At 40.1% G+C, this 16,611-nt stretch overlaps 1 protein-coding gene across 1 annotated transcript in view; it reads left to right on the plus strand.

The window, feature by feature from the left end:
• CPNE7 (copine 7) overlaps nt 1–16,611 on the plus strand; it is a 2,789,522-nt gene that overhangs the window by 2,166,986 nt on the left and 605,925 nt on the right. The window contains exon 10 of the mRNA XM_044081847.1: nt 12,677–12,736. Coding sequence (XP_043937782.1) covers nt 12,677–12,736 — 60 coding nt within the window. The remainder of the gene's footprint in view (nt 1–12,676; nt 12,737–16,611) is intronic.

Consider the following 16,611-nt stretch of genomic DNA (forward strand, 5'->3'; position numbering starts at 1 on the left):
TATATATCTATATATATATATATATATATATATATATATATATATATATATATATATATATAGATATATGCATAAGCGATGACTAACTAGCAATTCTCACATTCATGTTTTAATCTTAAGTAACTTTTTTAATGGTTGTATTGTTGGAAGAGCAATTAAAATTCATGGTTTTATTTCTCATGTGTATTAATTTTATATTTCCAAGATTTTAGAATTGCTTCTTAAAAAAGTAAGCAACAAAAGAAAGTATACTTTTCTTTTTACACACAATTGTTACTAGAGTAATTGTTAAGTCGCTTCTGTAATTCATGCACTGAATTTTACCGAAAACTATTTGTATTTTATAAAATTTTAAAAAACAAGCCCAAACACCTACCCTTGAAGAATGCCAACAGGCTTGCTTTCTAACTTATCCAAATTGCACCTGATTTTCATACAAGGATGTTTTTTATTTAGGCTGCTATTAATCTGGCTGACTTAAAACATAAATACGTATCAGTGATTTTGAATTCTGTGTTGCTATATTGTGCAGCATTCTATTGAATGTATTGAAGAAATTATGAAAAAAATAAATTTCCTGTAAAGTGTTTATCCAAAGCTTGATTAATAATACCACTACAGAAAAAATATTGATCTGTACCGCAAGCATGTTATTTGTGAATCCATATTGATGCTAATCTTTAAAAGCAGTGATGTTAGTGATGTTAGAGTGCTGCATGCTGTCTCTCATAATGATATTTCCATTAGTTTATTTACGTTCTTGCTGCTCACAAATGTGAAGCACCACCCTGTCCACCAGTGTCATTACAGGCACAGAAATAACATGATGACACTAGATAAATATCTTTACCTTGTTACTGCCACTGGTACTACATACAAAAATCTCTCAAGAAGTGTAGCCTACACATTTTGCATATATACTAGCAGCTGTCAAAGCAAAATACTTCTAAACCAAGGGTATGTATGACACAATGCTACAACTGTTTGTTATAACAGGATATTATTATTATTATTATAATTATTGTTAATATTATTATTATTATTGTTGCTGTGTTGTTACAACAGCAGTAAGCAGACAGCGCTGAAGTAATACCGTGACTATTTTCACTTCTTTACACGAGAAAATTGCCGATTCTTTTTCTTTTCATTTTGGCTCTGTTTGCTAGACTGCGGTTCCTTTTTTTCATATGCACAATGCACAGTACATTCTAGAGATGCCCGTTTCTCTGTTATTGATCTGCCATTGGACATGTCCTGTGCTTGAATAAAAGTTTTAGTGTTTTTGTTGCATAAAATACATTCAGGAAGCTCAGTCCAACTGTTCACTTTCCTTTGCATAAAGAAATATTTCCTCATATCCAGTTAAAATATCTTCCTATGCGCTATTTCTCACTTCATCTTTTGATATTAGTAGAATTGTTTTATCTGTCTCCATTTAATGTTAGATGATTGTGTAGCATTTTCCCCATTTCACTTGCAACATCAAAACAATGTAACTGCAGCATATCCAGTACTGAGAAGAGGGCTACTGTGATATGGAACACCAGTAACTACACAACAAGAGTATAATGTGACTATATGCTGAGACATTTGTGATGGTGATATCAATACCCTGGCAATGAAGAAAGAGTGACTATATTCCAAGGCCCTGGTGGTGGAGATGATGTAACTATATAGCAAGACCTGGAAATGGCTTTAATGTAGTTATATACTGAGCCCCCTGTGATGAAGATAATATGATAATATAAAAGACCCTGGAGATGGATATACTGTGACTGTATACCAAGACACTAGTGATATAGATAATGTCATTATAAACCAAGATCATGGCGATGCAGATAATATGACTATATACCAAGACCCCGGTGATGGGGATAATGTCATTATAAACCAAGACCGTGACGATGCAGATAATATGACTATATACCAAGACCCCGGTGATGGGGATAATGTCATTATAAACCAAGACCGTGACGATGAAGATAATATGACTATATACCAAGACCCCAGTGATGGGGATAATGTCATTATAAACCAAGACCGTGACGATGCAGATAATATGACTATATACCAAGACCCTGGTGATGGGGATAATGTGACTATATACCAAGACCCTGGTGATGGGGATAATGTGACTGTATACCAAGACCCTGGTGATGGGGATAATGTAACTATATACTGAGACCCTGGAACTTGAAATAATGTGATTGTGATGTCCCTGCTGTGGTCCAGTAATCAAGGAAATTGAATCCTCACCACTGAGACCAGTGAGGGACGTTCACAAGGAACAAAAATAGACACAGACAATATTTCTAGATGCTGCTCTCTGCACCAAGCACAATTTCCTTTAAGAGCACCCTGGGAGCACACTCAGTCTTGGGGCTGGGTTTCCCTCTCTCTGTCAATCTCTGTACTACCACTCACCTCTGCCCTTGCAGTCACTCTGTCCAAGGGAACATCAGTATCTACCAGCAGCTGTGGCTCACCTTCAGACTCACTGCTACAGGGTAACTCCCTCCCTGAAATTGCCACCTCATCATTCCCTAGCAGGACATCTGCAGGGATATCCTCAAACACACCTACTTGCTTGCTTCCTTTTCAATCCTCCCTGTCAAGGTGAAACTTGGCCAAAGGCATTTGGAATGGGGTCCCTCCTAAAGCTCTGACTGGAGTGGACTGCCCAAACGAGTATTGCTTCTCTTTAACCACTGAAGGCTTCACAATGGTTATGTCAGAGGCTGTGTCTGTCTTAGCAGTGGCCTATTTTCCATCTACTAAGATGGGATATAAACTCCAGTGATAGTCTGGTACTCCTGTTGTCTCCAGACTACTTATCACTGTCATATTGTTATTCCCACTTGCTGGCTCCCTCACCTTTTATTGCCCACCTTGCTTCTGTGGATATCTGTATGCTACATTGCCCCACTGGTTAAATTTAAAATATCTAAACCATGATCCTGGCTGTGTACCTGAGCTAGTGGCTTCCCCTGTTACTGGTGGAGTCTGTTGGGGTAGTTTAGGCAGCCCACCATGGGTTCCCTTATATCCATGTGCAGCACTGGGTATCCCCTTCTTGTGCGATGGTGCATGCTTACTAAGTACAGATCCCCTTTTCTTCCCAGCTCATCTGCAGAGTTACACTCCCGGTCTGTCAGTCAGATTCTCATGTCCTCAGGCAATGTGCTAAGGGCTTGTTCCCTCACCAAAATGTCTGCCAGCCTTTCAAAAGTGGTGATCTGGCACCCACTCACCCAACTATGAAAATAACCACTTAACTTTGAAATATAATCATATACACTTTCATCTGCCTTACATCTATGCTCACAAACATTTTTTTCTGTAAGCTTTAAGTGTTAACTTAAAACATTCCAATAAACATTGTTTTAATGTATTTAATTTATCATAGTTTACACAATCAGTGTCAAACAATTTAGAAACAGCAGTTGCAGCTTTACCATGGAGTAAGGGGATCAGGAGCCGTACCCAGAGCCCTTGGTTAACATTATACTGTTTACACACTCTTTCAAATATATGAATATAGCTATCAAAATTACCCTCTGTAAACTGTGGAAGAAACTTACTGACCTTTATTGCTTCTGGAGTTTGGTTATTCCCTTCCCCATTACCTCCATGACCCTGATGAAGACTCAGCATCTCCCTCTCATGTTGGCACTATTTTTTATTTTCTTTGGCCTCCAAATGCTGCAGTCTCTCTGCTGATTCTAATTCCATATGTTTTGCCTGCTGTAGTCTCTCATTTTCTTCAGTTGCCAAATGTCACAGTCTCCCTGCTGATTCTAATTCCAAATGTTTGGCCTCCAGTTCAAGTCTCTTTAACTCCAGACAAGTTTTTAGGTCCTCTGAGGAAAAGGTGGACTGTCCTGTTTCTGAGGGCTGCAAATCCCCATTACCAGACTGGTTATCCTCCTGACTGCTGGTTGGTGCTGCAAATGCAACTAAGGCTGAAATAATTTCCTCTTTAGTCAGGTTGGCATGCAGCAGTCCTTTGGCTTCACACACCTTAGCCAACTGGTTCACTGTCAGTTTGCCATAATCATCTGCTGACATCTTTGCCTGCTTTCCCTGACTAACTAAACTAACAAAATAATTAAATAAATAAATAAAACTGATGTGAAAATGAAACTCTGTGTGTTTACCTTGTGGCTGCTGAGAGTACACACACCTTCAGTGACAACTGTCTACAGGCTACAGAAGTTCAATTAATATCCACACCACTGTCCACCAACATGTGACGCCCCTCCTCTGGGCCAGTAATCCTCACTACTGACACTGATAAGGGATGTTCACTTGGAACAAAAATAGATAGACACAATATTTTCAGATGCAGCTCTTTGCATCAGCACAATTTCCCTTTGGAGCACACAGAGAACACATTCAGTCCTGGGGCTGGTTCCCCCTCTCTCTCCAGTCTATTTGGCAGCCTGGAGAGAGGGAAACCTAGCCCCAGGACTGAGTGTGCTCCCTGCATGCTCTTAAAGGAAATTGTATTTGGTGCAAAGACCTGCATCTGAAAATACTGAGTGTGTCTATTTCTATTCCAAGTGAATGTCCCTCACCAGTGTCAGTAGTGAGGATTCAGGCTGCTTGCTTACTGTCCCAGAGGAGGGATGTCACAGTTACTGTATACCAAGACCCTGGTGATGGATATAAGATGACAATATGCGAAGAACATGGCAAATGTGATATTGAGACTATATACCAAGGCCCTAGCAATGGAGACAGTGGGACTATATACCAAGACCCTGGCAATGGAGACAGTGGGTCTATATACCAAAACCCTGGCAATGGAGACAGTGGGACTATATACCAAGACCCTGGCATTGGAGACAGTGGGACTATATACCAAGACCGTGGTGATGGAGACAGTGGGACTATATACCAAGACCCTGGAAATGGAGACAGTGGGACTATATACCAAGACCGTGGTGATGGAGACAGTGGGACTATATACCAAGACCCTGGCAATGGAGACAGTGGGACTATATACCAAGACCCTGGAAATGGAGACAGTGGGACTATATACCAAGACCCTGGCAATGGAGACAGTGGGACTATATACCAAGACCGTGGTGATGGAGACAGTGGGACTATATACCAAGACCCTGGAAATGGAGACAGTGGGACTATATACCAAGAGCCTGGAGATAGAGATAATGTGACTATATGCACCGAGACTCTGGCAATGAAGATAATGTGAATGTATATACCAAGACCCTGGTTATGGAGTGGGACTATATACCAAGCATCTGGAGGTGGAGATAATGTGACTGTATACCAAGACACTGGTGATAAAGATAATGTGATTATATACCAAGACCCTGGCAATACAGATAATATGACTATATAGTGAGACCCCGGTGATGGAGATAATGTGACTATATACCAGGACCCTGGCATGGAGATAATGTGACTATATATCAAGACCCAGGCAATGGAGATAAAGTGATTATATACCAGGACCCTGGCAATACAGATAATATAACTACATACTGAGATCCTGGTGATGAAGATAATGTGATTACATACTAAGGACCTGGTAATGGAGATAATATGACTGTACACTGAGAACTTATCTATGGAGATAATGGGACTATAAACTGAGAACCTGGCAATGGAGATCACGTGACTGCATACCAATATCATGGTGAGGGGGGTAATGTGATTATATACCAAGACCTTGGCAATGGAGATAATGTGACTATATATCAAGACCCAGGCAATGGAGATATTGGGACTATATATTGAGACTCTGGTGATGGAGATAATGAGATTATAGACAAGGACACTGGTAATGGAGATAAGGGGATTACGGATATAATGTGATTTTATATCAAGAAGCTGGTAATGGAGAAACTGTGACTATATACTGAGAACCTTGTGATGCAGATAATGTAACTCTAAACAAAGATGGTAGATTTGTAGATAATGTGACTATATACCAAGATCCTGGAAAAGGAGATAATATGACTATATGCCAACACCCTGGAAATGGAGACAACGTGACTATATACCAGTGCTCTGGCAATGCAGATAATTTGATTAAGTACCGAGACCTTGGTGGTTGAGATAATGTGACTATATAGCAAGACTCTGATAATGCAGAAAATGAGACTTTAAACCAAGACCCTGCTTATGGAGATAATCTGATTATATACTAAGAACCTGGCAATGGAGAAAATAGAACTATATACAGAGACCCAAGTAATGGGGACAATAGAGCTATAAACTGAGACCCTGGCAGTGGAGATAATGTTACTATATACTGAGAACCTGGCAATTGGAATAATGTAACTATATACCAAGGCCCTTGCAATGGAGATAACATGACTATATACCAAAACCCTGGTGTTGGAGATAATATAATTATATACTGAGACCATGGTAATGGGATAATGTAACTATATACCAAGGCCCTTGCAATGAAGATAACGTGACTATATACCAAAACCCTGGTGTTGGAGATAATATAATTATATACTGAGACCATGGTAATGGGAATAATGTGACTATATACCAAGGCCCTTGCGATGGAGATATTGGGACTATATATTGAAACTCTGGTAATGGAGATAATTAGATTATAGACAAGGACACTGGTAATAGAGATAAGGAGATTATATACTTAGACTCTGGCAATGGATATAGCAAGATTTTATCTCAAGGACATGGAAATGGAGAAACTGTGACTATATACTGAGAACCTTGTGATGGAGATAATGTGACTCTAAACAAAGATGGTAGATTTGTAGATAATGTGACTATATACTCAGAACTTTGTGATGGAGATAATATATCTATACATTGATACCCTGATGATGGAGATAATGTGACTATACCAAGACCCTGGAAATGGAGATAATGTGACTATATACCAATACCCTGGAAATAGAGGTAACATGACTATGTACCAAGGCCCTGACAATGGAGATAACGTGACTATATACTAAGGCCCTGACAATGGAGATAATGTGACTTTATACCAAGACCCTGGAAATGGAGATAGCATGACTATATACCAAGACCCTGGAAATAGAGATAACATGACTATGTACCAAGGCCCTGACAATGAAGATAACATGACTGTATACCAAGACCCTGGAAATGGAGATAGCATGACTATATACCAAGACCCTGGAAATGGAGATAACATGACTATGTACCAAGGCCCTGACAATGGAGATAACGTGACTATATACTAAGGCCCTGACAATGGAGATAATGTGACTGTATACCAAGACCCTGGAAATGGAGATAGCATGACTATATACCAAGACCCTGGAAATGGAGATAACATGACTATGTACCAAGGCCCTGACAATGAAGATAACATGACTGTATACCAAGACCCTGGAAATGGAGATAGCATGACTATATACCAAGACCCTGGAAATGGAGATAACATGACTATGTACCAAGGCCCTGACAATGGAGATAACGTGACTATATACCAAGGCCCTGACAGTGGAGATAATATGACTGTATACCAATACCCTGCAAATGGAGATAACACGACTATATACCAAGACCTTTGAAATGGAGATAACATGACTGTATAGCAAGACCCTGGAAATGGAGACAATGTGACTATATACCAAGACCCTCAAAATGGAGATTATGTGACTATATACCAAGTTCCTGACAATGGAGATAACGTGACTATATACCAAGGCCCTGACAATGGAGATAATGTGACTGTATACCAGGACCCTGGAAATGGAGATAGCATGACTATATACCAAGACCCTGGAAATAGAGATTGCGTGACTATATATCAAGGCCCTGACAATGGAGATAATGTGACTATATACCAAGGCCATGACAATGGAGATAATGTGACTGTATACCAATACCCTGTAAATGGAGATAACATGACTATATACCAAGCCCTTTGAAATGGAGATAACATGACTGTATAGCAAGACCCTAGAAATGGAGATAATATGACTATATTCCAAGACCCTCGAAATGGAGATTATGTGACTATATACCAAGGTCCTGACAATGGAGATAATGTGACTGTATACCAGGACCCTGGAAATGGAGATAGCATGACTATATACCAAGACCCTGGAAATGGAGATAATGTGACTGTATACCAAGACCCTGACAATGGAGATAACGTGACTATATACCAAGGCCCTGACAATGGAGATAATGTGACTGTATGCCAATACCCTGTAAATGGAAATAACACGACTATATACCAAGACCTTTGAAATGGAGATAACGTCACTGTATAGCAAGACCCTAGAAATGGAGATAACATGACTATATAGCAAGGCCCTGACAATGGAGATAATGTGACTATATTACAAGACCCTCGAAATGGAGATTATGTGACTATATACCAAGGTCCTGACAATGGAGATAACGTGACTATATACCAAGGCCCTGACAATTGAGATAATGTGACTATATACCAAGGCCCTGACAATGGAGATAATGTGACTATATACCAAGGCCCTGACAATGGAGATAATGTGACTATATAGCAAGGCCCTGACAATGGAGATAACGTGACTATATACCAATTCCCTGACAATGGAGATAATGTGACTGTATGCCAATACCCTGTAAATGGAGATAACATGACTATATACCAAGACCTTTAAATGGAGATAACGTCACTGTATAGCAAGACCCTGGAAATGGAGATAACATGACTATATACCAAGACCCTCGAAATGGAGATTATGTGACTATATACCAAGGTCCTGACAATGGAGATAATGTGACTGTATTCCAGGGCCCTAGAAATGGAGATAGCATGACTATATACCAAGACCTTTGAAATGGAGATAACATGACTTTATAGCAAGACCCTGGAAATAGAGATAACATGACTATATTCCAAGACCCTGGAAATGGAGATAATGTGACTATATACCAAGGCCCTGACAATGGAGATAACGTGACTATATACCAAGACCCTGACAATGGAGATAACGTGACTATATACCAAGGCCCCAACAGTGGAGATTATGTGACTATATACGAAGACCCTGATAATGGAGATAAAGTGACTGTATACCAAGACCCTAGAAATGGAGATAATGTGACTATATACCAAGACCCTGACAATGGAGATAACGTGACTATATACCACGGCCCCAACAGTGGAGATAATGTGACTATATATGAAGACCCTGATAATGGAGATAAAGTGACTATATACCAAGACCCAGGAAATGGAGATAACGTGATTGTATACTAAGGCCCTGACAATGGAGATAATGTGACTATATAGCAAGACTCTGGAAATGGAGATAACATGACTATATAGCAAGACCCTGGAAATGCAGATAAAGTAACTATATACCAAGGCCCTGACAATGGAGATAACATGACTATATAGCAAGACTCTGGAAATGGAGAAAACGTGACTGTATTCAAGACCCTGGAAATGAGGATAACATGACTATATACCAAGGCCCTGACAATGGAGATAATATGACTATATAGCAAGACTCTGGAAATGGAGATAGCATGACTATACACCAAGACCCTGGAAATGAGGATAACATGACTATATACCAAGGTCCTGACAATAGAGATAATATGACTATATAGCAAGACTCTGGAAATGGAGATAGCATGACTATATACCAAGACCCTGGAAATGGAGAAAACGTGACTATATACCAAGGCCCTGACAATGGAGATAACGTGACTATATACCAAGACCAGGGAAATGTAGATAACATGTCTGTATTCAAGACCCTGGAAATGCAGATAACGTGACTATATAACAAGACCCTGGAAATGGAGATAAAGTGACTATATACCAAGATCCTGGAAATGGAGATAACATGACTATATAACAAGGCTCTGACAATGGAGATAACGTGACTATATAGCAAGGCCCTGACAATGGAGATAATGTGACTGTTTACCAAGGCCCTGACAATGGAGATAATGTGACTATATAGCAAGGCCCTGACAATGGAGATAATGTGACTATATACCAAGACCTTGGAAATGTAGATAACGTGACTTTATAGCAAGACCCTGGAAATAGAGGTAACATGACTATATATCAAGACCCTGGAAATGTAGATAATGTGACTTTATAGCAAGACCCTGGAAATGGAAATAACGTGACTATATCCCCCCCTCCCCACCAAAAGGGCAAATATCTATCCCAGCAGAGTGCTGCCCCCCTGACATCTCAGATGCTCAGGTAAGAGCCGCCCTCTCCAAAGCAAAAAACACAGCATCAATGGGACCATGAACTCCAAGAAGAGCTAAACCCAAACATAAAACTACTGTTCAATCTCAGCCTTACTACAGGATATGTGCCCAAAGAGTGGCGTACAGCAACAGTGATCCCTCTCCATAAAGGTGGTGCCTCAACGGATCCTGGAAACTATCGCCCCATAAGCCTGACTAGCTTGGTCTGCAAAGCTATGGAAAGGATCATCATGGACCTCATAAATAAAGATATTGGGGACCTACAGACACTGGATCCTACCCAGTCCGGCTTTGTTAAGGGCAGATGCTGCCTCTTAAACCTGGTTGATTTCTTTGAAACAGTCACCAAGGCCATTGACGAGGGGAAGGTGGTCCACACAGCCTACCTGGACCTCGCAAAAGCCTTCGATACAATACCCCACTCGGGCATTATAGATAAGCTCACCAGCTTAAATATAAACCCCTATGTCACTAGATGGATTGCAAACTGGCTCAAGGACAGAACCCACATGGTTAGAATTGCTGGAGCCATGTCAGACTCCAAACTAGTTACAAGTGGTGTCCCACAAGGCTCAGTCCTGGGACCTCTCTTGTTCGGTATATATTTCTCGGAGGTACAGGCCAACACGGAAGGACTGTGGCTGACCAAGTTCGCAGATGACTGTAAACTGGGTGCCATAATTGACTCTCCAGCTGACACAAGCATCCTCCAAAAGGGCCTCATAGAAACAGACAACTGGTGCCAGAGCCATGGCCTCAAGCTAAATGCCAAAAAGTGTATCGTCATCCCCTTTGGCAAAAACAAAGTGCCCACAAATTACCACATAGGTGGTAATCCATTAAGTACAGAAGAAGTAATTAGGGACCTGGGGACCCAAGTTGATAGCAATCTCTCATTTGACAACCACGTGGCCAAAGTGGTTAGAAAAACATTTTATATAGCCCACCTAATCATGAAGGGATTCACATCTAGATCAGGGGAGGTCATTGTGCCTCTTTACTCATCCCTCATCAGGCCCATAATTGAGTACAATGCCCCTTTTGGGATGTACCTTGCCAGACATCTGCAGCAACTGGAAAGACCCCAAAAGTACCTCACAAAGAGGATCAAAGGGCTCAAACAGATGCCATATGCTGCCCGGTTAAAGAAACTCCAGCTCTACTCAGTGGCATACCACCTGTTCAGAGGTGATCTGTGCCTGACGTATAAAGCCATGTCCAACCCGGAATTAATGGACATGCTGCACCTCAGAAAATCCAAATCCCATCGAGCTATGTGCTCGAGAGACTTGAACCTCAGCACTGAAATAAATAGGACATGCTGGAGGGACAGATTCATAACCCAGAGGCTCCCTTCACTCTGGAATAAAATCCCAGTCCAGGTTAGGCAGAGTCCCTCATTGACTCTCTTCAAGAGGAATCCTGATGAGTGGATGGGAGATCGTAGGTTTACCCCGGGTATCACTTCTGTGTCAATGTTAGACAGAGGCACAGTATACTAACCTCGAAAAAGGGCATAGCAAAATAATTTTAAAATGGGCGGCGAAAGCCAAACACATTCTGGCTAGGCTTATAAATGCCCTAGGGCAGATAGCCTAGTATGAACCTATGAACCTATATATCAAGACCTTGGAAATGGAGATAATGTGACTATATACCAAGGTCCTGACAATGTAGATAATGTGACTATATACCAAGGCCCCAACAGTGGAGATAATGTGACTATAAACCAAGACCCTGGTGTTGGTGATAATGTGACTATATACCAAGACCCTGGTGTTGGTGATAATGTTACTGTATATCAAGATCGTCATGAGGGTAATAATGTGACTATATATCAAGACCCTGACAAGGGAGATAATGTGACTATATAGCAAGACCCTGGCAATGTGATGTGACTATATAGCAAGACCATGGCAATGGTGATAATGTGACTGTATACTAAGACCCTGGTGATGGAGACAATGTTGTGCCAGCTATCACATAGAAAAAAAATTAGGTTCTGTATTTATCTTCTTAGAATTCAACATAATGGGGTGGTAAGTTGGCATAAGGGGTGGGAGACATAATAGTTAAGGTGTTTCCCTTATACATGCAAGGTGCAGGGTTTGATTCTCACATGGGGTAACTGGCTAGTCTTAAAATGGCTCACAAGGGCAGTTTCCCTAGTATTAATCTATGAACCTATAAATACTGAAATTAAAAATTGTATGTTTTTTCTTAATTTAAATAAGCTCTATTATCATTTTAACAGCTTGGTTAAATACTATGACATGCAATGCACTGACATGCTATTGTAATTAGTATTCTGCCTTTAGCTTGGTAATGTATAGTAAAAGTGTTGTGGTATGTTACATTAATTCTGTATTTTATTGTGTTAAATAGCACATTGTTCTGCACTTCAGACTGTTGACATTTTTCACTGTGATTAGCTGATTCACATACTTTTGTTTCCTTTCTGCAGCTCCATAGATTGTATTCTTTCCTGGACTATATCATGGGTGGATGTCAAATTCACTTCACTGTAAGTAGCCTTAGAATTTTTTCATTTGTTGGTAGCAGTGCTGTGATGAAATAGTTAGTATACTAAGTTTCCAATAGATGTAATGGTTATTTTTTTAGAAGGAGTAGATATAAAATAGTACTAAAAAGGTCACATATCATATTTAAAGTTTAACATTATTCTTTCTTTCTTGTTGTATATATTATTAGTTTAGGAAGACATTTTTGTAATTGTTTGTTAAATCAGCAGCTCAGTGTTGCATGTTCTGGCATAGTTCGATTCCCTGCCACGGTGCCTCATGCGTGGTGTGATCTGGGTTATGTGTGTCCTGTGTTGGACTCGCATCCTGTCCGGGACTGTTTTTCTACATTAAGCCTCTTGCTTGATGTGACAGTCTCTAGCCACTCCTAAGCAGTGGATCAAAGACTTAATTAATGAATACTTGCTTGTCAAATATTGTTGGACAACTGGTGACATACAGGATAGTAATTTATACCAGAAGTAAGAAAAAAGACAATGGAGAACAGGAATGTCACACTGGTTTCTACTTTCTGTCTATTTTCATTTCTTGAAAGAGGTCCATTTCTATCTTCTGTGAAGAATGGGAAAATATAGAAGTATTGATGAATCCCATGGCATGGTTTTTCACATGATGGCAACATCTGTAAATATTGCAACTAGAAGTGGTTGTGATTAAACAGGCATAGACCATTCTGCCAAATTTCAGGCATAAAGAATGCCCAGTTTATTTTAAAAGTGGTAAAAAATTCAGTTTACTTAGTTGTTTGCTGGAAAAAAAAATGAAGGTGGGTTTTCTGATTAAAGGAAAAGTGATCCAGACAAACTCGGCATTGTGGTCATCAGTCATCAACCTGTAAATAAATTATGACTAATCTAAATCAAAAGAGTTTGCTTTGCAGGCTGTCTTTTTACTTACTCTATAAATTCTTTCTTTTCTGAATAAACTTGCGTCTACTGGATTGCTATTCCTCTAGTTCATTGACATCACAAATATGTACCATGACAAGGCTGGAACCTTTTTTTTTTTGGTGTATTAGCTCTAAGACCTATTCAAACCTTTAGGAAACATTCCACTCTTCCAATGTGGCAAGTTTTAAAAGTGCAAAACATGTTTTATTAATTGCAATAATTAAGCTTAAATTCAATAATTAACTTTCAGTCAAAAGTAGGACCATAATAGGAGTCATTGTATCTTTTGTAGAGCTACAGTCCATGAATAGCTCTTCCACATCTGTGAAAATTTGGTAGCATGTCCTTTCCTAAAGAGGGAATGTTTTTAGACACTACTGTGCTGTTCTTTCAAGCAGCAGAGGCAGGCATTGCCTTCTTGTTTCCTGAAGATTCCTTTCTGTTATCTGAAGAATTCCAGTCCCCCTACTTTTGACTTCAGCAGGGCATGGGTACTTTTGCTTTGGACAACTTTTGTCTCTTCTGACAATGCATCCTGGTGGCTGTATGGTTAAGATGCATGACTCATGGCTCCAAAGGCTGTGGTTCCTTTGTAATCTTCACTCACTGCTCCTGTGGAATTTGTTCATTTTTCTCATCTCTTTGATGCTTTTCTGCAAGTTGCCATATTTCACCCTACCTTCCAAATCATGTTGCAGTTTACTGGCCACTGCAAAGTGTCTAAATACATTGCATTAACCCTTGCACTTTTGACAGGCATCATTGCTGAAAAAGGGTCCATGATGACCAGTTTACTTATGCCTTTAAGAAATTTAAGAATTAAGTACAAAATAAATGTTTAAAATTATTTTTGAAGTCCTTTGTTGTGCTGTCTGATGCATAATCTATTTTAATTTTTATCAGCCCTATTTCTCAGTGGGTCAAGTATTTTTCAGCTTTTTATAAAACAAGGTTTCAGGTGTTTAACTCATCCACCATGTCATAAACTCCAGTCCTCAGTTAAGAACATTGCAGATGCCAGGACAAAGGAACAGGAGAGAGTGTCAGTGCTGCTATGGGCTGAGTCATCCCTTCTTATGAAAATGGTTTCTATGCTGAAAACACTTGGTGATCTGTAGGTTCTTATTCCAGTGTTGGCTGAGCAATAAAGATGAAGCATAATCAGTGATGAACTGGAAGGTCTGACTGAGGTGGAAATACATACCATTTTGTAATAAAATGGTAGCACATCTCCATACTGGACATTTTTTTCCTAAGAAGCAAAGTAGGATATTTCAGATTCCCATCACTTTATAATAGCACAACCCAAAACCAACATCCAATGTATCTAGAGAACAAATAGCTTTTCAACATTAGATGTTACCAGGACTGGGTCCACAAAAAGCAGGGGCGGCTCGTGCTATAGGACTGCAGGACTGCAACCCCCCCACCTAGAAAAACAAAAAGAAAAGAAAAGAAAACAAATCAGTGAAGACAAGAAGAAAACAAAAAAATAACTTTTAAAAATTCACAAGTCCCAGAACTCCACTCCGCGCATGCGCAGACACACTGAGAACTCAGACAGAACTCCAGACTGCCTTTGTCAGCAGTCTGGATACAGGGGAAGGCATGCTCCACAGATGCCCAGGAATCAATGCCGTGAGACTGCCTTTGTCAGCAGTCTGGATACTGAGGAAGGAATTTCTGCCCCGCAGATGCCCAGGAATCAATGCAGTGATGATCGCACAGGACAGAGACACTCCAGACTGCTTCATCTGTAGGCAGGACCAATCAGAGGAGAGGTGAGATGAGTTTTGTGCTTTCATGGGGGATTGCACTGCGTGGGCTATGTGGATTTTAGTTGGGTGACTGTGACTTGGATTTTGGGATTGCAGTGTGTGGGCTACGTGGATTTTACTGCTCTGTTGGACTGGATATGGATACGATATTCTACAGCAGGTGTGTTTGTTCTTTAGTGTGTGTGTGTGTGTGTGTGTGTGTGTGTGTGTGTGTGTGTGTGTGTGTGTGTGTGTGTGTGTGTGTGTGTGTGTGTGTGTGTGTACGTGCATGTGCGTAGGGGCATCTGGCTGGGTAGGAGGCATTAAATTAGCTTTGGGATCAGAGTTAGAGACTCCACTGGAAATGAGCCTGGTGCAGCAATAGGCATCAATTCTAAACTTGCTACCATAACTGAAGAAAGCTTTTGGAGCTGATAGTGAGTAGTGACACTGAATCCCCACATGGCCTTGTACTACTTGATATCTTGAGGGTTTTAATTATAGTTTTAAGTCCCTTTTATAATGGGGGAGTGGAGATTTGTTGCAGAAAGCTTAAAGTTACTTATTTTTGCTGTAAAGCTTGCTTGCATGGTAACTCCACCATATGGGCTACATTTTGATTATCAATATTCTTATGGCAGTAGGGAATAGAATTCGGAGGAGTATGGAATGGCATTGGGTACAAGGTTATTAAGAGAACTGCGCCATTTGAAGTTATCAAAAAAGGTCTGCAAATGGGAGGGGGTGTTATGTTACAGCAGCGATTCCAAAACTAAGTTCACAGACCCCTAATGATGAATCCTAGAGGTCCATGGAGTTCCATTTCTCATTTCTGCAGCAACCAACCACCTATATTAACAAAGAAAAAAAGAAAAACTTGTGTGTCTTCCTCATTCATGGCTAACCAGCATTTTTACAGAGGAATGATGAGTAATAACTTTCGCGTTTGCGGCTGATGCAGAACTGCTTGTTTGCTCTATGTTTTCTGTCTGGCTGTTGGAATGTTGAGGGAAATTTAAATGAACTGTTACTTCTCCCCCAGTCAGACAGTTAACGCAGTTGTTTTATGCTGGTTGCTTCCTTTTACCAGTACTGCAGAGCTGATCAAGACTATCATTTGGAAAGACCCTGAAGGTATTTTTTTTTTTGGTAAGGCTTGAATAGAAAACATATTTGCCCTAGTTTTTGCCTCATAGTTTTGGTCTGCTT

Source organism: Protopterus annectens, chromosome 8.part1, assembly GCF_019279795.1.
Source record: "Protopterus annectens isolate FY-2018-M chromosome 8.part1, PAN1.0, whole genome shotgun sequence".
Taxonomy (NCBI): Eukaryota; Metazoa; Chordata; order Ceratodontiformes; family Protopteridae; genus Protopterus; species Protopterus annectens.